Source organism: Protopterus annectens, chromosome 16.part0 (genome assembly GCF_019279795.1).
Source record: "Protopterus annectens isolate FY-2018-M chromosome 16.part0, PAN1.0, whole genome shotgun sequence".
NCBI lineage: Eukaryota > Metazoa > Chordata > Ceratodontiformes > Protopteridae > Protopterus > Protopterus annectens.
Window position 1 is genome coordinate 197017228 of NC_056750.1, and position 23649 is coordinate 197040876.

At 40.0% G+C, this 23649-nt stretch overlaps 1 protein-coding gene across 1 annotated transcript in view; it reads right to left on the reverse strand.

The window, feature by feature from the left end:
* LOC122790553 (von Willebrand factor A domain-containing protein 5A-like) overlaps positions 1–23649 on the reverse strand; it is a 384622-nt gene that overhangs the window by 214001 nt on the left and 146972 nt on the right. The window contains exon 5 of the mRNA XM_044058101.1: positions 16140–16312. Within this exon, the coding sequence (XP_043914036.1) occupies positions 16140–16312 (173 nt within the window). The remainder of the gene's footprint in view (positions 1–16139; positions 16313–23649) is intronic.

Sequence of the window (23649 nt, forward strand, 5' to 3'; positions counted from 1 at the left end):
CAGTGTTTGTATGAGTTTAAGGCTTCCTAGTGCTTTCCAGCAGGTATTAGAGAAAGTGCTAGTCACAGGGATGCTTAAAGGTAAGATTGAAAAGAATGCACTCTGCAGTGTGCACTAGAGAAGTTAGATGTGAAAGTAGGTAACTTGAGTTTTACCTGTTTAAAAAGTTAAGGTTTAGTGGAGAGTTACTATTTTTAAAACAGCAAGATGGACTGAAAGGGGTGGTCACTTTTGTATTTTGGTACTATGAAATACTGTAGGATGGCCAATAAATTTAAATAATTGAAGGAAGGATTTCAAAAGTGATGATTTTGTGATTACTCACATAAGCCAGTGAAAGTAGAGAGAAATGAAATATATGGTCAGATTAACATAAGAGGCGGGCAACTAGAAAGACAGTGGTATTTAACAAGACAACTTAAATGGGTGTGAGGGAGGGAAAAATTCTGACTGACTCAGAACAGAGAGCTGTGGTCTCTTTTGAAGTTTTAATATGCTGTTAAAACAGAATGGAAGCAAAACACAAGGTAAAGAAAACAAACTACAGTATTCAAAATATAGAAAGGCAATACAGAAATACAAAAAATAACAGCAAACTAACCTTTCCTTCACAGCAAAGTGTAGCAGAGTCTGGATGAGCCTTTCTGGTATGAGCCTTTCTGGTGATGAGCCTTACAGCAAGAAGCTCCTTTAGGAGAGCTATCAAAGGCCTCAGAATAAGACTGAGGCCTGGAAACGTTTGGCCTAGGAAGTCATCCATGCCTGTGGCATCTCATGCAGGGAGGGACAGTGCCATCACCATTACAATAACATGAGGTGCCTCAATCCTGACCATCTTGGCCGATGGGAAGATGAACGTAAACAGCAGGTTCCACCTATGTATTATAAGTACAACTTATGTTAGCTACATATACAATATGCCTCTGTGTGCCATGTACAAATACTGCACAATGCTCTTTATATACCCCCTGAAGACACATTGCAGTGAACAGGCAGCTGCACAGGATGAAAATGCAGCATCTCATAGAGCACTAGTATTAGTATACATGCTTCAAAATGCCTTACTTTAATACAAACACACTTTGATAAAGTATACCCGTCATAAATTGTTGCCATTTCTGTGAAAACTGACATAGATCAAAGGTCGCAGTCTGAATGCTGAATGTTGTTAGTGTGTTATTGATCATGCATTCTTTCATATACTTGAACAAGTGGGCCAGGATGTTAAGGCTGTACTTCCACATTGTGATGGTGTTTGTGGATTTATCCCTCTACCCCCATTTGTGTTCTCATAATGTTTCAGTTGAAGTGTCTGTCTCATTATGCTATCTACAGCATTAGACATGGGAAATATGTATAAACTCCGTTTCTGGGTGGACATCCATGTCCTGGACAATCGTTATCAATGTACTTGTTCCCTTCACTTATAATCTGCAAGTGAAAGGTAAGTCTGAGCAGTTTGTCTTTGTATATGAACATTTGTCTTAGACATCCCATTACTGTGTCTGCACACCCATTACTTTGTCCAGGTAGCTCATCATGTTGATCCTCTGCCTTTTAGAATGCAGATGTTTATACCTGTGGGTGCAGATCTCCCTCTCACCTGTCTGTTCCAACAGCCTTGTTAACTTTGGAGTTATATTTGTTGTTTATTCACATATATCAGGTATATTTAATCATACAGCAATTACACATCAGTTGTACTTTTTCACTGCATTTAGATTTCTCTCTGTCTCCACCTAATTGTCACTTTATATTACATACATTTATTTATTTTATTATTATATGCAGCAGCATCAAGGCCTCTACCCACTCCAAAGGCAAGGCCTGTCATCTCCCCCACAGGTGACAACAGCAGTGCCACCACTAACAACAAAACCAGCACCAGAATCACCCAACACGTTTGGGCTTCAGTCTGTCATAGCCACCTCCACATCGCTACAGGTAGCCCTGCATCAGATGCTAAGCAGTCGTATCCACCTGTAGCAGTGCCAGTGGAGGTGACACCTTTGTCAATCAGCAGCAGCTGGCAAATTACTGTGGTGGAGATTACCTGGCTCAGAAAGATGGAGAAACTCCTCTCATGACTCGGAGTTGCATCCATCTAACACTGTCTCCACCATTAGAGACAGGGCCCAGTGTTGATGTTATCCAGGGTGGTAAGTACTGTGGATTTATTTGTTTGTGTCTTTTGGCTTTTCCCGGTTAGGGGTCGCCACAGCGGAACTCCGGTCCGCTAATGATTGGCAGTAGATTTTTACGTGCTGACTTGCCGGGCCTAACGCACAACCTTCAACGAAGGAACACCCATTCACGCATGTCGCCACATAGAAGACACTCTAACTGAGAATCGAATGGGCAATGTCTAACTGTGAGGCGACAATGCTACTGCACCACCACCGTGGTAAGTACTGTGGATACCCCATCTTATTCCCCATCCTGGTGTTCCCCTTCCTTTGGTGTCAATCCCCCCCCGTTGGTTGTTTAGTCCTCCTCTCAACCTTGTCTTTCCTCTGTTTGTCTGATGTCTTTTTCACCATTGTGTGCCCATACACAGTGTCATATGTTAGACAATGCACCTATTACAAAATGTGTACATGTACAGTAACATTTAAATTATGCAGTGGTGCTACTATAAATTCCTGAAATCCATATAGCCAATGATCCAAAATACCAAAATGTAATGCCTGAAACACAGAAGGGCAAAAAACAAAAAAAAAATTTTAAAACATTATTTTTACAGGGGGCATGCACCCCTACACCCTAAAATGTATATATGCCAACTCTGGGTTGCATGAGCTTGAAGAAGGGAGGAATGACCCAAAAAAGTGAATCATTGCCAGCACACACTTAGAAGTCTCACTAGGAATGATTTCCTATGATAAATGACGATCAAAATTCTGACTCGATTTGTTTTTCCTGCGAGCAAATGAAGCTTGCGAAATTTCACCTTGACCAAGTATAGGGAAGCCTCAAGAAATATTTCACAGATGTGTGCTTGGAATGTGGGCCTGATTCCAAGACTTGCTCTCCGTGTAACTGACCATTTACACTGAGAGCAGGTGTTAGCGCACCAGGCCCCCGGTGTATGCCTGTTTATAGATAGGATTTACACTTACACTGAGAGCAGGTGTTTTGGAATCAAGCTGTAGGTGTATGCCTGTTTATAGATAAGCATTACACTTACACTAAGAGCAGGCTGAGAGCAGGTGTTTTGGAATCTGGCCCCTAGTGTAAGCCTATTTATAGACAGGCCCCACTCTGAATTAAACCATTTACACTGAGAGCAAATTTTTGGAATCAGGGCAGACTTACACAGAGTAGCCCTGAATCTTTCTTTTTGTTGGTCTAGCATTTGCTAGGCTTTAAATAAAACAATGCTGCTAAACAGCTGGTCACAGAAATTACCTCTGCAGTCCTTTAGTTTCATGATTTAAGAGTAAAGTACACTAGGCAAAACATGAACAATGCAATAACCTTTTTTCTTAAGTCTATAGGGTAAAATTGCATTTTTTGATGCTTTAATTAACAGATATTTTATATGATTATGACAAAAGTGAAATGGCTAAATGCTGTTCTCAGTTCTACTTAATTGTAATCATTAATACACTAAAATGTGTGGGGGGGGCCTTCTACTTTTTGTATTATTTGGATTTTCTCAGGAGTCGGTGCAGTCCTTCATTTTTATTTATTTATTTTTTTAAGGAAATACATTTTGCTTTTTTCCTGGGCACCCCAAAATATAACTTTGCTTACGTTTTTTTTCTGAGAAGAGCTGCAGTCTGACAAACCATGCATTTACAGACTGTTTCTGACATAATTTGTACTTGAAGTGTTTTGCCTTCTGAGCCTGTTGTTTCTATATCACATCTTTTCCAAACGTAATTGCTACACATTGGTCCCGATTCCAAAAGATTTGCTTTCAATGCAAGTAACCACTTACACTGAGACCAGGCTGAGAATAGGTGTTTTGCAGTCTAGACCCCCCCCCCCCCACACACACACACACACAAACAAACACACCGGATGTAAGCCTGTTTATAGATAGGACTTACAAATGACTTTAGGGTTCAGGGCAGACTTGCACTGAGATTAACTCTTTTGGAATCTAGCTGATTGTGTTATTAATCTTATTTGGCCAGTAGACTGTAGAAGATGTTTCATAAAGTGAAGTGCTTTATATTACATTAACAAGAGAAAATTCTTATGTTTTTATTACACATATAAAAGACTGTTTTCATTTTGGTCCAACTGGTGCAAGTTGCAATGGGTATGGATTTAAATGCATTATAACTTTCATATATGTATTTTCAAGCCTAGGTACACACTGTATCAAAGATAACACGTTCAAATGTCATTCCAGAGATATGTTTACAACAGTTTAAGCAAGGCTTGTGTAGTACTAAAGTCAGACATATAACTATTACATTTTTCATTACATCTATCCTAAATTCATAAGCTAAATAAAATTCAGCTATAAAAAGTAGACTGCATACTACAGGCATATTTTGCCTATGCATTAATATTTCTAGTGTGCCCTAAATTAGGCTGGATTTACTTATGTTTACATTCATAATATACATACATGTGTGTGTGTGTGAGTGTGAGTGTATATATATATATATATATATATATATATATATATATATATATATACACACACATATATACATATATATGGATCTATATCTACCATATCTTCCACTTTATCGAGACCATTTTTCCAAAAGAACACTCAGCCTAAAACACACATTGCTAAACTTCACTTTGCTGAGTTGCACATTGCCTAAAAACTCAACCAGCAAACATGAAACTCCACACCCTTAACCCGTTCAACACAGCTACAGTGATACAAATTCCACAAAAGAGTCCAAAAAGAAAATGGAAAAAAAAATATTGCAGTTAAACCAATGTATTAATTCATTTATCAGATTATATTTATTGAAGTCTTCACATTTGTAATAAAGTAGCGATCACGCTAATATACTCATCATTTGAATACTTTTGCCTGTTCTCAGACACAATTAAAATTAAAATTAAATACTTTAAACACTGTTATGCAGGGGGCCCAAGGGCTCCTGCGCCCCCTACTGAAATATACTAACTCCGAGATCACACTACAGTGGGGAAAAATATATATATTTCCTTATCCCCACTGTAATGTCTTTCGTATTGTAGACACAACCTAAGGTTCTGGGTGAGTACTTTCGTATGTCTGCTGCTTGTCCTCCATCACCAAAGAAATGTAAAAGTATACAATGGAAAGAACAATTTAAATTTGTATTTGAAAACAGGCAGCAGTATTCAAATGTTGAATATGTATCTGCAATTGCTATTTATTGAAGGCATGAATACTACATTACAACCGTGTGATTACAAGTGTGTAGTTCGTTGAGATGCACTACTTTCTTATTATTTCTGTTAGTTTTGGTACACATTTGTGGATATTGTATCACTGGGCTTAAGTTACAGAGGTTAAGGGTGTGCATTGTAATGTTCACCGGTTAATATTTAAGGCAATCTGTAATTTGGCAATGTGAAGTTCAGCAAAGTGTATTTTCAGCTGATGGTGCTTTCGGTAAACTGGTCTTGGCATATTAGGTTTTGGCTATATGTAAATTTGGCGATTAGATGTAGATCCATATATATATATATATATATATATATATATATATATAAGTGTGTGTGTGTGTGCGTGTATAAACATAATGCCTGCATTATTATTTAGACATTGTCCAACAAACTGACAGCTTTTTCATCTTGCACTTTTATCATACTTATGTAACTGGAAAAAATATATGAAATATTAATTAGATTAAATACTGAAACAAAAAGACTGTTCTTCAAACATTATTGGCTCATCCAATTTGTTGCATATTTCTATAAACATTCTAGCAATCACCAAACAAACATGTTGGCTAATGACACATCATTGTTTGAAAACAGGCTGGTTAAAAACATAAACAAGTCCAAACAATCAAAATACACAAAGCTGAACTGATTAAATCAGGAGGCTCATCAAAAGTGTATAAATTACACAGAATTATTCATACCACTTCCTAGGACAGGCAAAGCATCTCTCCTCCTACATATAGGGCATGACACCCTCACATCATTTAAAACCTATCTCAAACATGCTTAAAACTATAAAATCAATTACAAATTTAATCAAAACCTTAGTATTAACTCCAACTGTAACCCTAAAGCCAATGCTTACTACTACTATAGCAAATCATATCTGACCAAATGGCATTTCATTTGACTAGAGCACTCACATAATGACATTTGACCAAACTACTCATGAGCAAATATATTTACTCTGCCTGCTCACACCCTGCAAAATAAGAAGTTATGTACCTACCATAACGTTCCATGTTAGTTGTCTTCTTCTCGCCTTCTTTCTTGCTGGATGGGTTCGGAGCCGACCCTCGACTCTGACTCGGCCAATACTAAAGCTCGAGAGCTTGTTCCACCGGCTCGAGGCTCCCCTATATCCCACAATGCTAGGCGGTAACTACTCAGATCTCATTTGATAGCTAAAACCAAGCAGTTCTGGTCTCCATAGAATGGAGAACAGAGAAAAGGAATCCACCTCTATATATAAAACTGTAGGTAAAACTACCACAAACATAAAAGGGAGAATAGAGGTGGTAGAACATGTGGGAAGGAAAAAATCCCAATGGAAGATCCCAAATATTCCTATCGGTCTGTCCAGGCTAGGGGGAAGGAGGGTGGGACGCAAGAAAGAAGGCGAGAAGAAGACAACTAACATGGAACGTTATGGTAGGTACATAACTTCTTAATGTTAAGTTGTTAATCTCGCCTTCATTCTTGCTGGATGGGACCACGTCCCTAGCACCTTATCCTGGGTGGCCTATCAGAACAGACTCTTGAGAACAGTGGAACCAAAGTTGGCATGGTTTGTGAAGGCCATATCCAATTTGTAATGCAAAATAAAGGTATGAGGAGAAGCCCATGTGGCTGCTGCACAAATGGAATCTATTGGCAGCCTGTCCTGAAAAGCTACAGATGTAGCTAATGCCCTAGTTGAATGAGCTCTAGGTCTTGAAGGCAGTTTTTGATGTCTGATTTCATAGATGAAGGTAATTATAGAGGTAAGCCATCTTGAAAGGGACACTTTAGTAACTGGAAGGCCCAATTTCTCTTCCGCATAAGACAGGAAAAGCTGATCAGATTTCATGAACTGTTTAGTCCTGTCTAAATAATATCTAAGTTGGGGTGAACATCTAGAAAATGTAACTTTTGTTCTGACCTGTTGGAATAATCAGGGAAGAAGACGGGGAGATCAATCGTCTGGTTTAGGTTTGCCTCAGAGGAAACCTTAGGCAAGAAGGACGGATTAGTCCAGAGGGACACCCTGTCTTTATGGAAAACTAAGTAAGGAGGACGACTGCAAAGAGCATGAAGTTCAGATACCCTTCTAGCTGAAGTTATGGCTACTAGAAAAAGTGTTTTCCATGAGAGTAACTTAAGAGGGCATGAAGCCGCTGGTTCGAAGGGGGAGAGAATCAAGGATGCTAGGACCAAATTCAAATCCCATTGAGGTGGGGGATCTTTGATCGGGGCTTGAGCAGAAAAACACCTCTTAAAAAGGCTTTGCAGAGCTTATGGTACATGATACTGGAGTCCAAGACACCTACATGAAAGTTAGATATAGCAGCTAGTTGTACTCTAATGGTAGATGAGGAAGAGCCTAAATGAAAGAGCTCTGCCAGAAAGACTAGGATAGACTAGATAGGTGCAGTGAAGGGGTCTATATTTTTTGATGCTGCCCAGAAGGAAAAACGTTTCCACTTACTATTATAAATTTTCCTGGTAGAAGACTTATGAGAGGCTATCAGGATGTTACAGACCGAATGAGAGATTAAGGGAAGTCTGGCTAGGGTAGGAATCGGAGAAACCACGCTGTGAGGTTGAGAGATTGAAGGGAGTGGTGCAGCTGGCCCGACTGGTGGGTCAAAAGATCTGGCATCGGGTCCAGATGCCAAGGCTGCTCCAACAGGTAATGATGGAGGAACGGAAACCATATCTGTTGAGGCCAGTAAGGGGCAATGAGGATCATGGTAACTCTCAAGGTGATAGCTTTCTGAATTAATTGAGAGATCAGTGGAAAGGGGGGGAAAGCATATAGAAGTCCCCGGGGCCAATTGTGGACTAGAGCGTCTCTGGTGGGATGGCCTGGTAATGGGAAGAGAGTGAAGAAGTCGTGACACTTGCTGTTTTGGGGAGTAGCAAAAAGATCGCAGCAAGGTTGGCCCCATCTTTGGAAGACTTCTTCCAGCACTGATTTTTTTTAGAGACCACTCGTGAGGCATGAGAATAGCCCTGCTCAACTTGTCCGCAATCACGTTGGACTTCCCGGGAATGTGCATTGCTATCAGAAAATGCTGAGAAGAAATCGCCCACTGCCAAAGTCTAAGTGCCTCTTGACATAAGGGGTAGGACTTGGTTCCGCTCTGTTTGTTGATGTACCACACTACGGACATGTTGTCCATCTGAATTGCAATAGTCCCTGTGGGAAGAGAGTCCTGAAGGGCTTGCAATGCTAAAAGCACTGCTCTCATCTCTAAGACATTTATGTGCAAGTGGCACTTGAAAGGTTGCCACATGCCCTGGACTGTCCTGCCCTGATAATGCCCCCCCCACCCGATCAGGGAGGCGTCCATTGTCACCGTGGCGATTGGGGGGGGGGGGATGAAGGGTCTGCCCTGGAGAACTTGAGGTGATGTGATCCGCCAAGACAGGTGATGCTTGCATGATTGAGTTAGTAGGATGATGTGAGACATCGGGAGCTGTTGGAAGGACCATTGAGTAAACAGCATCCACTGGAGGATCCGCATGTGAAAACGAGCTAAGGGGAGAAGTGTAATAGTAGCTGCCATGAGTCCTAATACCTTCAAGACTACCCTGACTTTGACCTTGTTGCATTGAAGTAGAAGGTAAACTTGTTTGCGGATATCTAACACTCTTTGCTCTGTAAGTCTGGCGGAAAGATTGACTGTGTCTAAGGTGGCGCCTATAAAGGTAACAGATTGACAAGGTGACAAGGCAGATTTTTCGAAATTTATTGAAATGCCTAGAGCTTGGCAAGTTTGGATTGTGAAGTCTCTGGATAGAAGCAGTTGATGTCTGGTGGTGGCGGTAAGGAGCCAGTCATCCAAATATGGAAACACCTGGAATCCTTGACGTCTCAAGTGAGCCGCGACCACTGCCATGCATTTGGTAAACACTCAGGGGGCTGTAATGAGACCAAAGGGCAGGGCTCTGAACTGGTAGTGACTGGCTCCCAGCCTGAAGCGGAGAAACCTCCTGGAGTGTCTGTGCATTTTGATATGGTAGTACGCATCCTGAAGGTCTATCGAGCACATCCAATTGTTCTGACCCAAGAAGGGTAGAATGGACTGTAGCGTGACCATCCAGAATTTTGTTTTTTTGATATAATTGTTTAACTTGCTGAGATCCAGTATTGGTCTCCAGTCCCCTGTTTTTTTTGGTACCAAAAAGAATTTGGAGTAGATTCTGGATCCTTGCTGGTCTGCTGGGACTGGTTGGATAGCTCTTTTTGACAGCAGCTTTGATATTTCTAATGCTGCTTGTTCCCTTAGACTGGGTGGAACGTCTGGAAGGGATCCTTTGGGTTGGGATGGGATGTGAATAAAGAGAATTTTGTAACCCTCAGATATGACTGACTGTACCCATTTGTCTTGAGTGAGGGAAAGCCAGGCTTTTAGGTACAGTGATAATCTTCCCCCGACTGCCTCCGAAGGTGGACAGCCGGGCAGCTCCTCTGGGATGCTGAAAGGATTTATCAGAGAAAGTTTCTCTGCTACCCTGGTTTTGTGGACCACCTCTACCCCTAGGGCGGCGTCTATTGTTATTCCCCCTTCTGCCTCTAGAGGGGAATCGACCTTGTGCGTCAGATGAGACTCCCTGTGGTTTGCGGAACCACATTTTTCCTCCCTTCTGACCTTTTGGATAAGGTCTAGAAGGGGTAGAAAAATGGACTCCCATGGCAGACAGAGTCTTACCTTCCTGCTCGCACCTAGTCAATGTATCCTTCACCTGAGGTCCAAACAATGTTGAGACATCAAAGGGGGAATTGGTGAAGGACGCCTTGAAAGGGTCCACAAAATTGCAAAGCCACATCCAGGCGTGACGTCGTAAAGTTACACCTGTGCCTGTGGCCCTACTCGCCCCATTAGCCGCATATGAGATAAGCCGCATGGAGGAGTTGACAATCGAATTCAGGGTTGCCAACTGGGAGTTCATTTTGTCTTGGAACCCCTCAGCTGTTGGATCCTGCATGGCCTCACCCATATCCTTGAGCAAATCTCTCTGGAGATGGGTGAAGTGACACAAGTAGTTCAGCGACCGCATTGAAAAGGTCGCTGATGAAAACATTTGCTTACCGTACCTGTCCATGGTCCTAGACTCCTTATTAGGAGGATGGACAGGTACCAAAGGATCGGCTAACTCCTTCTTAGTGGCTGTGGCCACCACCATGGCATCAACAGAGACACCTTTAGATAGAAACTCTTTCTCTTTAGGGGCAGTAATAAATTTTGACAGCCTCCTTGGGGTAGGTTCCACTGAATCAGGGGCCGTCCAAGCCTTCTTGCCACCACTTCCATAAGGGGGTCAAAGGGAGAGGACACCCAGGAGGTGGATGGGTGAGAGCCAAACACCTCAAGGTAAACTGACTCATCCTCTGAAGAGTTAAGGGCGGGCCAGTTCCCCCTCTGTTTCAGGATTCCAAGGATGTCAGCAAAAGAGACATCCTCAGAGGGGAACCTTCAGATTCCTCCAATTCGGTGTCAGAGGTGATAGACTCAGGGGAGTCAATGTGCTTCCTCTTGCACTGTCTCTTCCGAGGGGGTTCTCCTACCAGATCAGGAGAGGCCTCGGAAGAGGAGGATATTCCCAATGGGGAAACCTGAGGAGCTGGCACTCTATGGTCTGTTACAAGGGGGTGGGTAGAAACCACCACAGGCACTGAAGAGGGAGGAGCTGACGGAGCTGACTGTGGGGTAGACACTGGGTCTAGCACGCTCCGTATGACCTCAAAGGCACCCCCATCAGCCAAGGCCAGAGGTCCCCACTCCGAGGAGACAAGGACCCCCCCGGCACCGACAGGGACAGCTCCGAGGCCGATGTCAGAGCCGAATTCACCAGCGCCGATGCCCCGAGAGGGAGAACAGGGTCAGACTAGGGTCCGATGCCACTCGCCCCCTCAGAGCCGAAGAGGGAAGCCCGGTGCCGAGATCCCTCCAAGGAGGAAATCGGAGCACACGACGGAGTCGAAAGGGAAGGTATCGGCTCCGAAGCACTGACAGCCACGGCTCCGATGAGCCCCGGCTCTGAACTCAAAGGAGTCGGAGGAGGAATAAAATCAGGGATGGGAATAGCCGCTGACTGTTGAGTAGGGCTATGCAGCATTTGGGCCAGTTCCTCGGACTTGAGAAGTCTACTCACCACCCTTTGTAAGTCATGGTCGGACAGCCTGGAGGACAGAGAGGAATGAGACCTATGGCTCCGCTCCGACAGAAGAGGGGATCCCGGAGCCGAGTGGATGGAGCCGATGGAAGGGGACCTAGACCTCTTCTTTGAGGGTGGCTCCAATAAGCCTATCGGAGCCAACTGAGTCTGGACAACCTCGGCTCCGACCGGAGCCAAGGTAATGGTATGAGACTTCGAAACATCGACTCCAGCCAGAGCCGGTGTCGAAGCAGCTTTAATGCTCCCAGGAGACAGCTCTGAAGCTGGAGCTGACGGCCTGGAAGTCTTAGAAGGCTTCCCCGACGCAGACTGGGTCAGGGGGCCTTCAGGATTTAACAAGCCTCGAAGTATGAGCTTGTTTTTGCGTTCCTGCAGGACTCTAGGGCTGAATGCATGGCAAACAGCACATGAGTCCTGCAGGTGCAAAGGTCCCAGGCAATAGATACAAGAAGTGTGACCGTCTGTCAGAGACATTTTCTGACAGCACGAATCACACTTCTTGAAGCCTGAGACCGTGGAGTCTTTAGACATCCTGAAAGGATGTATGAAAAAACACAAACACAACACACAGACACACCCTTTAACCAAAAAATAAAAATCCAGTCACACTAAAAGGACAGGGAAAAGAAAAAAAAAAAAGGGAGTGGGCCAAAGGCCTAAAAGTTAAAAAGGGGATAAAATGGGAATTCAAACACAAGGGGGACCCGATTTAAACTAAAGGGATACTCTGTATAAAAAACTAAACTAAATAGAAAAAATAGGGGTAGAATTTTAAGTTTTTAAACAAGAAAGCTCACTAACCTGATAGAGCCGGTAGAAGAAGCACCTCATCAGCTAAGCGGAAAACGAGATCTGAGTAGTTACCGCCTAGCATTGTGGGATATAGGGGAGCCTCGAGCCGGTGGAACAAGCTCTCGAGCTTTAGTATTGGCCGAGTCGGAGCCGAGGGTCGGCTCCTAACCCATCCAGCAAGAATGAAGGCGAGATCGACAACTTAACATTACACTTTTAACAGTCTACAAAGTGCAGTTTTTGTTTTATTTTGCAAAGAACATGAAATATGGTATAGTACAAATTAAATTCAACAGGACCAAACAATATGATTACAGGAAATGCCAAGTTCTAGTACTGAAAAGATTTTATGAAGTATACAAGCTATCTATGTTCATACATTCCATCTGTACCATTACTTTACTGCAGTTCATCATATCAGCAATTACTTATCACACATCAAAACATAGCAAATAAACAGCTAAAGAGAAAATAAAAAAAGTTGGCTATAAGTACACCTTCTCTGAAGTCATCTCATGTATTTAGAGCTACTAGTTAGTGTCCAGTTAAGTTAAATGGGTTATTTAGTAGTGTTGTTGCTCAGAACACTATAAATGTAATGCCTCACTCTTTCTCTATGACTGGAAGACAACAACACAACTAGAAGTGCTCTACTTGAATATGTCATATCTTGTGTTAATGTGACTGATTATATTAGGCACAATTTATCATTTTGTGGTGTCAATTTTTGGTTACTTTATTGTTCTTGGTTTTTATGACATTAGGTAAAAGGGACACATATGTTGAACATTTTTGTATTCTAGTGTTTGCCTAGCTCAGAGATGGGGGTAAGCACAAATTAATAGTATTTTAAATCCTAATACAAAAAAGGAAACTTCAGATATTGATAACATTATTAATCTTTAAAAATTATCATGATAATTTAAATAGTAACAAGGGAACTGAAGTTAACAAAAACATTTACAGAAAATTATAAAATTATTTACTAAAATATAAATAATAATAACCTTAGTGCCAAAAGAAAAGATGAACTAAACCAATTTTATTAAAAGAAGTTAAAAATGTCATTAAATTTAGTAACAATGATAAAACTCCTGGTTTAGCTTGATTAATAGCAGGAATTTATAAACTATTTCCAGTAAAAGTTATATTTTAATACATGAAGTTTTTCAATTAAAACAAGTACTAATTTAATTCCTCCATCTTGGAGATATTCTTTGATAATCTCTATTCTTAAACAAGGGAAAGAAAAGAATCTAGTCATATCATACAGACTGATCTCACTTCTAAATATAGGTTATAAACTCTTTACTATAATTTTATCAAAAAGATTAAAGGGTATTGTGGATAAGGTTTTATTGTCAATATACTCACATATGATATTACAACATTATTAACATTAGTTGACTTAGCAAATAATAAAAAATAATACATTAGATTTAATAAGTTCAAACATCAAAAGGAAATTTGATGCCTTTGAGTGGGAATATTCATTTCATATTCAAAGCTTTTAGAATTTACTGATATTAATAATTTACTTTATAAATATTCCAAAACTTATATTAAAATAGATTGTTTTATTTCACAGAGATTTAATTTAAATCAAGTTTCCACTGCTATTTGCACTGGCAATTGAAGCATTGGCATGCAGTATTGGATCAAATCATTTTATTAAACTGTATAAAGTAAGTAATTTTAATGATTCAGAAATATTTGCTGATAATACTCTATTTAAATTAGGGAATATAAATAATTCAATAACTGAAGCTGTCAAATTAAATTAATTCAACAAATTTATGAATTTTAATTAAAAAACAGAAACAATAAAGCTATACATTGTCATTTAAGAGATAAAATATCATTTTGTATGGAAAAAAAAATAATTGAAATATTTACGAGTAAAAATTTATGGCAGAATTCATTTAATTACCAGTAATAATTTTAAAACATTAATTGAACAGGCTTCTAGTCTAAATACTGGAAATATCTTTATTTTACTTATGAAGATAAATTAATGTGTTTTAAAATTAAACAATATGTATATGCTACAATCTATTTTCCTATTTCCTCAGGAAAAAATAACTATGAAAATGGTATAATTTTTATCTCTTTATTATAGCATCCTTTAGAATGTCGTATAAAAATCATTTAATACCATGGGAAATGGCCGGTATTAATTTTCCTACTTTAGAATCATATGCTTCAGCAGTAGTATTGAGTATGACTATAATGTGGTTTGATGATTCATATTCTATCAATGGAAAATGATTTAAGAGCAAACAATTACCAAATATGTTGTGGATAATTATATGAATAGATTAAAACTAGTCCATAATTCTTTTTATAGTTACTAAAGTATTATATGAAAGGTAAACCTATTATTTGTGTACACTCCTCTTAAAAAGTAAGAACTATCCATACAAGAGTCCTACTTTAAAAAAATGCTTTTTTTATTTTTCCTATAGCACATACTATAGGATTTTTTACAAGTTTTAGTTAAAAAGAAACTGAAATACTTAAAAATATAAATATATTAACATAGTCTGGATAGAAAATGGGAAGACAATTTCAATGCAAAAGGTTCACAATACATTTATATCTGAAACGCATATTTTTTATTTTAATTAATAATTTACATAATAAATTTGCCTTATTAAATGAATATGAACATAAATCTATTCTGCAAGTTTTTGATTATATAAATGTAACTTCATCTGGTAATATTTCTTACAATGGATATTTATATAGAATTTACAAAATGATTAAACTAAATAATTCCACCTTTGAGAATTTCTTTAGCAATGGCTACAAAATAATTTATAAGATAAAATTAATAAAAATGTAATTTTGATATCTATTACCAAAATCCAAAATCATGTCTAGTTAATACTAGAAAGTGTTTATGTGGAAATATATTCACAGAATATTTATTAAGTTTTAAGGAATGGGTTAAAGCCAACTGGGTGCATGTTTTTTGTGGATTGTAAAGAACTTACAATATTTTGGAATCTTTTACAAAAAAAAATTGACAAGTGTGCAATGGAAAGAGTTACATTATTTCTTAATGCACCAGTACCTGAAACAGTGTTGAGTAAATACTATACTATGTTTTGGGGCTGACTGGCTATAAACATAAAGGTTATTAGAAAAAAAATGGAATTCTAATTTTGTACCCAAATTTACAACATTTTGAGTTAGCTGCTACTTCCTGTGAAATAAGACAAAAAGTTAAGAAATATAAATAATAACATGAAAGTTGGATACCAGAGTAATCTGGGAATATTAACTGCAAAATATAAGAATTATTAATTTTATTTAGTTGTGAAATAATTTGTATTAGTTTACTGTTCAATGTTATTTTCTTACTGTTTGTTTTCATTTTCTATTGTATTTCCTTTTGTAAATATATACAAACAAAAATCAATAACCATTCTTGAAACAGAAATATTCCCTGCAGGCACTTTTTTGTAAGAGAGAAAATCATTCCTTCATTCCCTTTAATGTATTTTTAGCAAATTTAAGATTACACAGACTCAGGGAAAGGGGGCATTTTAAGCCATGTTTATAACTAATTTACTTATCTTTCCATGGAGATGCATATATTGTTACCTACAATGATTTATACAACTCAACAGTTACACCAGTTTAAATTTATCCATGTTTATTTCAATTCATTTACTTAACTGTTTATTTGATTCAAGACCAAACACTTTGATAGGCCACAGTTATTTCTCTTCTCCTCTTCAGCAGGATATTCATATTATGTAAGTGGAAAATAAAAGTCTGATACAATCTGCTTTGCAGTTTTCAGAAAGGATAAGGTTTCTCACCTTGGCTGAAGTCTTATCTGATGTAAGGTATTGCAGAGGGGTGATGGTGGAGTTGGAGTCCACTTTAATTATCCCATATGGATACTGAATACTGGCATTCAGCTCCAATGTATATGGTACTTCACTCACTGGAACTCTTGGCACTTGTTGAGTTACTTGACCATGTTCAAAATCTAAAGAAGAAAACTATAGAATATTAAAGAGGCTGGCAGTGCAACAAAGAATGTTATCACAACCTTTTACTCTAGGAAGAATGTGAAGACCACAAAATACAAAGGCACTAGTGCCTCTGATCAAAGTCCATGGCAAAAAAAGCTGACGATAAGCAGAGATACTAGTTTACAGTTTTTAAAAATTAAATGCCACTACAATTTCTATATGAAATTTCTAAATCATTATACTGACTTCATTATAACTTTTTAGCGCGCACACACACACACACACACACACACACACACAAAACACTTAATAAAACAAGATGACAACATTAAATACGAGAAGAAATATAGGGTGTGGTGAATGAGTCTTCTGGCCCAAAATGCCAGGTTCCATGAAATCCTGTGGTTTTCCAATAATCAGACAGCCTAATTTCAAGATTTGTCAGTGTTTTCCCAGAAAATGCTTTTGATGATGTTAAGGTGACAGTGGAAAATCCTCACTTCTTGGTGCGCGAGAGAATACTGTACACTGGTACACTGGTCCGAGTAGATCTCCACAGAGCACACTACAAGGAATCTACAAGTAAATGTAGCTGGTCACACACTGGATGATAGTCCCAGTACATAGGATATATCCACTTGCAGAGTAATTGATGCATGCCAGGATAACTTCAAACCTAGTATAACACTGTGGTGCACAGAACAGAGGTGCTGCTTCACAACACTTAGCTATACAATTTGCTTACTGAATGGAGTGCTGTTTATGTGCAGCATATATGTTACTCCTATGTTTGTGCATGTTTGACAGAGTGTTTGCCATGGTCTTTAACTTCCACCCACATTCCAAAATCAAAATGGCACATAGACTAACAATGTTAAAGTATCCCCAAGTCTGAATATGGACTGGTGCCATGTGAAGGAGTAGAGAGGGATGATGCCTGCCTTGTGACCATTGTTTTCTGTTATCGTCTGTGGCTACCTATAACCCTGAACTAGATAAAGCTTGTCTAGAAGATGTAGAGTGCCTTCAGAAAAAAACATCTACAGTGTTTTAGTATGATTGCTATCCTTGCTGTTATTACTTCTTAGTTACAAGTGGTGTTTGTCAGAGATTGGTCCTTGTATCACTCCTGCGGCTGATGAGGTTTGTCAATGACTGCAAACTTGTAGCAGTCACAAATACCCCAGAAGACCAACACATTCTCCAGGAGGGTGTAACTCATGCTAATATGTAGTGTTTGGACCACAGCCTCCAATTCCACAAACTACATGCCAAAAAAATGCAGCATTGTGTCCTTTGGCATACCTGTCACATAGGCAGCTCTCCACTAAAAAACGACTTGGTCAATGGGGCCTTGGACACCTTCATTGACAATGAACTATCCCATTTGACCAACTTGTGATCACTGTTGCTAGGAAATCCTTTTATATTGTCAAACTAATCATCAGGAGCATATCTTTTTGATCCAAGGAAGTCAGTGTTCTCATTTACTCTTCCCTTACCAATAAAACAATGCCATGCCTCTTTGTTACGTACTTAGCTTGGAATACGATATAGCATGACAGACCACAGCATTTCCTTAGCCAAAAAAAAATCATGAGTATGTGTTCCTTGAGTTATCCTGAGCAGCTTAAAACACTCTCACACCTTTTCCATTTCCTACAGATACTGAGGGGATGAGGAGGAATCGTTCTACATCACTTTGAATAATGCTAATTAAACATCTGTCTCATACCTCATGAAGAAAACCTCACAAGACAAGAATAACTGAAATATAGGTGCACCAGTATAAGAGAGATGACAAGTAGCAGTGGTAAGCCTCCTACTGTCCTGTATCATGGAATATCTCTGACAATCTCCTACTGTTCATTTTATGTTTTGTCACAAACTGCCCAGAGGAGATGTTGAAGACAGTTACTGTCACTGTCATGACCTCATAATTACTTGAAGCCAGTGGAATCCTCCCAGTGGCCAACATTAGCTTTATTGCTAGTCAATACTTAGTTTTATGCATTACAGGCAAGTGAAAAACAAGGCTAAACTGGTTAGAGATGCAGGAGAGTAAAACCAGTATAAGAACAGAGAAGAGGACTTTGGTGGCTGCAGACTCAGCCACAAGGAAATTAAGAATCTTGGCATGAAACACAAGAAGTTACAATTTCTAGTCCCTGGATTTATATCTAATAAGCAAGTGAGGACTTGACAAAGATATTTTCTAGTGGGATGTACATTGTGGTGCACATAGGCAGCTGAGATAGTAGCAAACAGAACTAGGAAGGTAACCAAAACTGCAAAGGTGCATCACATCACAAACCACCAAATAACCAAAAATAACTGGTGTGTGGAGAACAGAAGCCACACTTTTAACAAACTGAAAAGTAATCACACCGTTCTCCACACAACTTATTTTTGGAAGTGTTATCTGCATCAGCAGCTGTCATATTGAAGGAGGAGGGGAGCTGGGCAAGAGAGGTACACCTCCATGATCATATCTATAAGCTAAGATGAAGGGGAGGAAAGGGTGCATGTTAGGTACTCCGACACTAAGTAGAAGGGAAACTGGAAGCAAATATAGCAGAACAGCAAAGAGTGACTTTCAGTATGGCTATAGGTAGCATTAATACATTTTAGGTAGGAAGATTATGTAGTTACAAGCGGTCATGAATGAGGGGAAGGTAGCCATTGCAGATACGGCAGAAACAAGAGCCAATTACAAAACAGAGCAGGGCACAGAGATCCTCTGGTATAGGCTGTTTAGGAATGATGGAGGAAGAAAGGAGAAAAAAAGTGTATTTGTATAAAGGAGTGAATCAAATAAAAGGTAAGAGATGAAGAGTAACTTGACATTTTGAAGACAATAATGGCACAAGCATTTGATTTATGCTAAGGGTGATTTGGAGAAAAAATGTTCTTCTGGCTAACATCTGCTTAACTTTGCCATCTCATCATTTCTTGGAAACCTACATTACACTGTGGCACATTTCAAACACCTCAGTGATTTGTGACATTGAAGGGCTGAAGGAGCAGCAGGTGTCAGAACCTATGCTAAATACACCTGCATCCAGAAATGGGAAAAAGTAGTGGGGGGTACTGGTGGTATAATGCAGTGTACATATCCTCAAGAGATGAATGTGAGAGACTGTGAATGAGAAAAAAAAGGTGAGATGTAAGCAGAGGATGGGGTATACACATAGGCAATCCATATCAGCCAGTAGCAGAGTTGGGAAACCAAAGCTCCACACTGGACAGTGTATGGGTAATCAGTGCAGTCGCAGACCACAAAAGGATCAACAGTTGATGTGGACTGTGCCAGAAATTATAGAATTTTAGATGTGGTTCTAACCACAGAATATGGTCAAGATGTCCCAGTATGTCCCGGAATTTGACAAGCCAGATCCATAACTTCAGGATAAGGACTGGCTCTAAGGGCTGGGTCAGTCAGGCTGGGCATGCACCATGGCTGGACAAGGCATCACCCCCCCCCCCTCGGGGGGATGGGGGGACCGTGGCGATGACTCTGGATGTGCGCCAGACTCTTCCTGTGCATCGCTGTGACGGGCACTGGTCCAGACCGGCGTCCCACATCATCCAGTAGCTATCAACTGACTTAGAACTGGTGCGGACTAGGGGAATCTAACTGTTTAATTAAAACAAAGCATCGTGAATGCCAGAGATGAGTGTTGACATGTTGTGATTTCTGCCCAGTGCTCTGAATGTCAAAGTGAAGAAATTCAATGAAGTGAGGGTAAATGGTGGGAGTAACTATGACTCGCTTAAGGCATCCAAATGCCTCGTCATCTAATTAGTGCCACGCATGAATGGATGAACAAGATTCCCACTGCTCCCACCTACTATCTAGCAAAACCACAGCCAAGGGAACAGGATTGGCAGAATCCGTGGGGAAAGAAGACCCTGTTGAGCTTGACTCTAGTCTGGCACTGTGAAGAGACATGAGAGGTGTAGAATAAGTGGGAGGCCTCGGGTGCCGGTGAAACACTACTACTACTCATCATTTTTCACTCACCCGGTGTGGGGGGGGGGCAAGCCCCACCAGGGCTCCTGCTTCTGGCTCTAAATGCCTGGATGTCCAGGCATAACCGGCTCTGGGGACAGTGTCAGGTGGGGAGTTTGACTGGGGTGGTACACCTCTCAAAGAGTGACACAGGTGTCCTAAGGCAAGCTCAGGGAGGACAGAATCCTCCCATGGAGCAGAAAAACATGATCATGCTCTTGCATTGCTTAGGGTGAAAGAAGGGTAAGAAACCCAGAATAAAGACAATGGTTTGGAACTTCGGTGAACTGGGTTATGCTGCATTGGAGGAGAAAGTCAAAAATGAGTTACTGGTTGGTGGCAGGCTTAGAGGGTAAATAAGCCATAAAAATGGATCAAGAATGACGTATTCAGGATAGGGACAAGAGTTAGAGGATGATGCAAAGAAAGCAGAAGATGAGAAGGCCATCACAATTGCACAGGAAGGAGGGGTCAATAATGAGGGTAAAATGTAGGACAAATGAAAGGGGCTAATGACTGGAGGTGGACAGGGAACAATACAATGTGGCAAAAAGAAGACAAGGGAGATGAGGAACACTGCACATGTTGAAAGTAGTTTGTAGAAGGATAACAAAATCTTTTTTACATATACTGGAGAAAAGAAAGAATAGCTGACCTGGCCAAGCATTGTAAGGAATGGAGGGAGATCATGGAAGAGAGGGAAGCAGAACATGCACTGAATGGATGGAGATTCTAATTTGGTCTCTATAAAGGAAAAGAGAAAGCAGGGTGCCACATTGGGAATGAGCCATAGTAGACTGGAAAGGCATATTAGGACAGATAGGGATTAAGAAGAAACACAATTGATTGTACTAATGCACAATGGCTATCCAGGGTGTTTCACAGGATCCTCAAACATCTGATCAGCATGCAGGTAGATACATCTGGTGGTGAAACTTAAACTATTGGCCAGCACAGAAGTACCTGAGGATGGAAAGCCAGCAAGTGTACTACCTTTGTACAAAGAGGGGACAGTCATGTAAAATCTGAAGAAGTGCAGGTCTATTAACCTAGCAGTAGTGAGAGGGAAAGACATGGAGGACATCCTAATGAAAAAGATGGTTTGCTTCTTAGAGGGAAGTGATTGCCATAGCATCAGTGTGGGATTGTGGCCAGAAGGTGATGTAAGTTATATGTGATCCTGTTTTATAGCTGGATTACAGGAAAACATGACAGATAAATAGTGGCAGATATGGCCTACTGCTGCTACAAGAATGGCAGTGGTAGGGTGTAGGATCTAGAATGAGGAACTAGACTGCTATATATCTTTTGACTGGGACACAGAGGGTAGTGGGAATACTTCTGACATCAGACTGACTATATGTGCATTGCAGAGGGTGCTCTTTGACCCACTCCCTTTCAGTATGTTTTCGCCATATCTAAGTGAACAGAGTCAATCTTGGTTGTGAATAACACTAAGAAAACTGCAACAGTGGCAGAATGAGAGGGAGGCTAAGGAAGAATTCTGAAAGGCTATTTATTTGGGCAGAAAGCTGGACGTTGAGGTTTAGAGCACAAAAATGGCAAGCAGTACACTTAGGTTGCAACAACTCTTGTATGAAGAATCATCTGCAGGGAATGAAGCTGATGGCAATAAGTTCATAGGTTCATAGGTTCATAGGTTTATACTAGGCTATCTGCCCGAGGGCATTTACAAGCCTAGCCCATAGTTTTGTGGCTTACGCCACCCCTTTAGTATGGGGAACTATACCCATTATTTTGCTGTGCCTCTGTCGAGCAGTGACACTGAGGTAATCCCTGGGGTATATCTGCGATCTCCCATCCATTGGTCAAGATTTCTCTTGAACAAGGCCAGCGAGGTGCTCTGCCTCACATATACCGGGATTTTGTTCCACAGCATAGGGAGTCTTTGGGTGATGAATCTATCCCTCCAGCACATAAATGTAGCTGGCATGCTACGTTACCCAAGTTTGAACACCAAAAATGAAGTGAGAGGGCCACTACAGCAATGAACTGAAATGCTATGGTGTATACTATGGTGCCAGATTGCTGAACCAAAACAGTAATGGTAATTCCAAATCAGAGCTGAATCCTGGTTAGGTCACACCTTGAGTACAGTGTAGAGTCCTGGTGGAAGTATACAGAAAGGAACATCAAGCTGCAGGAAGAAGTCTAAATGAAAGTCTCTTGCAGGATATTTGGAGAAGAAAGAAATACTACCAGAATGTTTTTCATCAAAAACACTACAAGAATATGTTGCTGTTAAATGTTTTCTTTTTTTTCTGGGGAGAAGATTGTATGCAAGAAATGCTTTGTTCTAAAGTTCTCATGTTTTATTGCAGTGGCATTTTACTTATTTTTTCTTTCAGTTGTAAAAGTGCTAGGTTAAGGCAGAAAACAAACCTAAGAAAAGTTAACTGCTTGTGAACTATGGAAATCAGCAACATAACAAGATAATATGTATTACATTCAATAACAGTCCTAACTCAATAAACAAGTATGAGAAAATACATAAAGTTTTTAGTAAAGTAAAAATAATAAGACCAGAATATGAAACTACACTAATATCGACAGTGTTTTTTTATATCAAAGCAAGTGATGCCTTTCGGCTTTTCCCTGTTAGGTGTTGCCACAGCGGATCACTGGTCTACAGATTGATTGGTAATGGTGTTTTTACGGTGTCGAGTTGCCAGCCTGGTGCCCAGCCTTCACAGAAGGCACATTCTTTACATCAGAAGATTAAAATAAAAATAGTCAATGCAGTAGGCTTTTTATAAATAGTGTAGTAATAGCTAATCTTCAGCTAATATCAGACACCTTACTGGGTAGAATCTGTACCAGCTTCAAAATAAATGTAAGGCTACACGTATTACACCCCTAACTGCCAAGAACAACCCACCCTTCAACATAACAGCTTTTTGGATATCCACAGCAATAACAAATTAAAAAAAGGACATTTTTGTAGCTATCTTACTATACTTTTGAGTGTGATCACTCTTGCAGTCATAACCTATAGGGATGTCTGCCTCTAAGTCTGATGTCCAGGCTGACTTTTATAACTGAAAACCCTTCCCCCATGGGTGGGGTTGAAGCAGTTTTAACTCAGACCTGTAACATAGGTGGTATTTACGGGTCTATATTAGAACATCGAAGTTTCAAAACTTTGAATGATCTAATATTGAACCCTATTCAGCAAAAGCTGAAAATATCGAAGTAACAGAAAACCAAATTTTTTCCTAGGGAAAGAATTTGGTTGTTTGTTTCTGTTGCTTCGGTATTTTCAGTACTGTGGTGGAAAGTTATGGGTCGAGTTCAGCTAAGTGTCCGACTGAGTGCGGG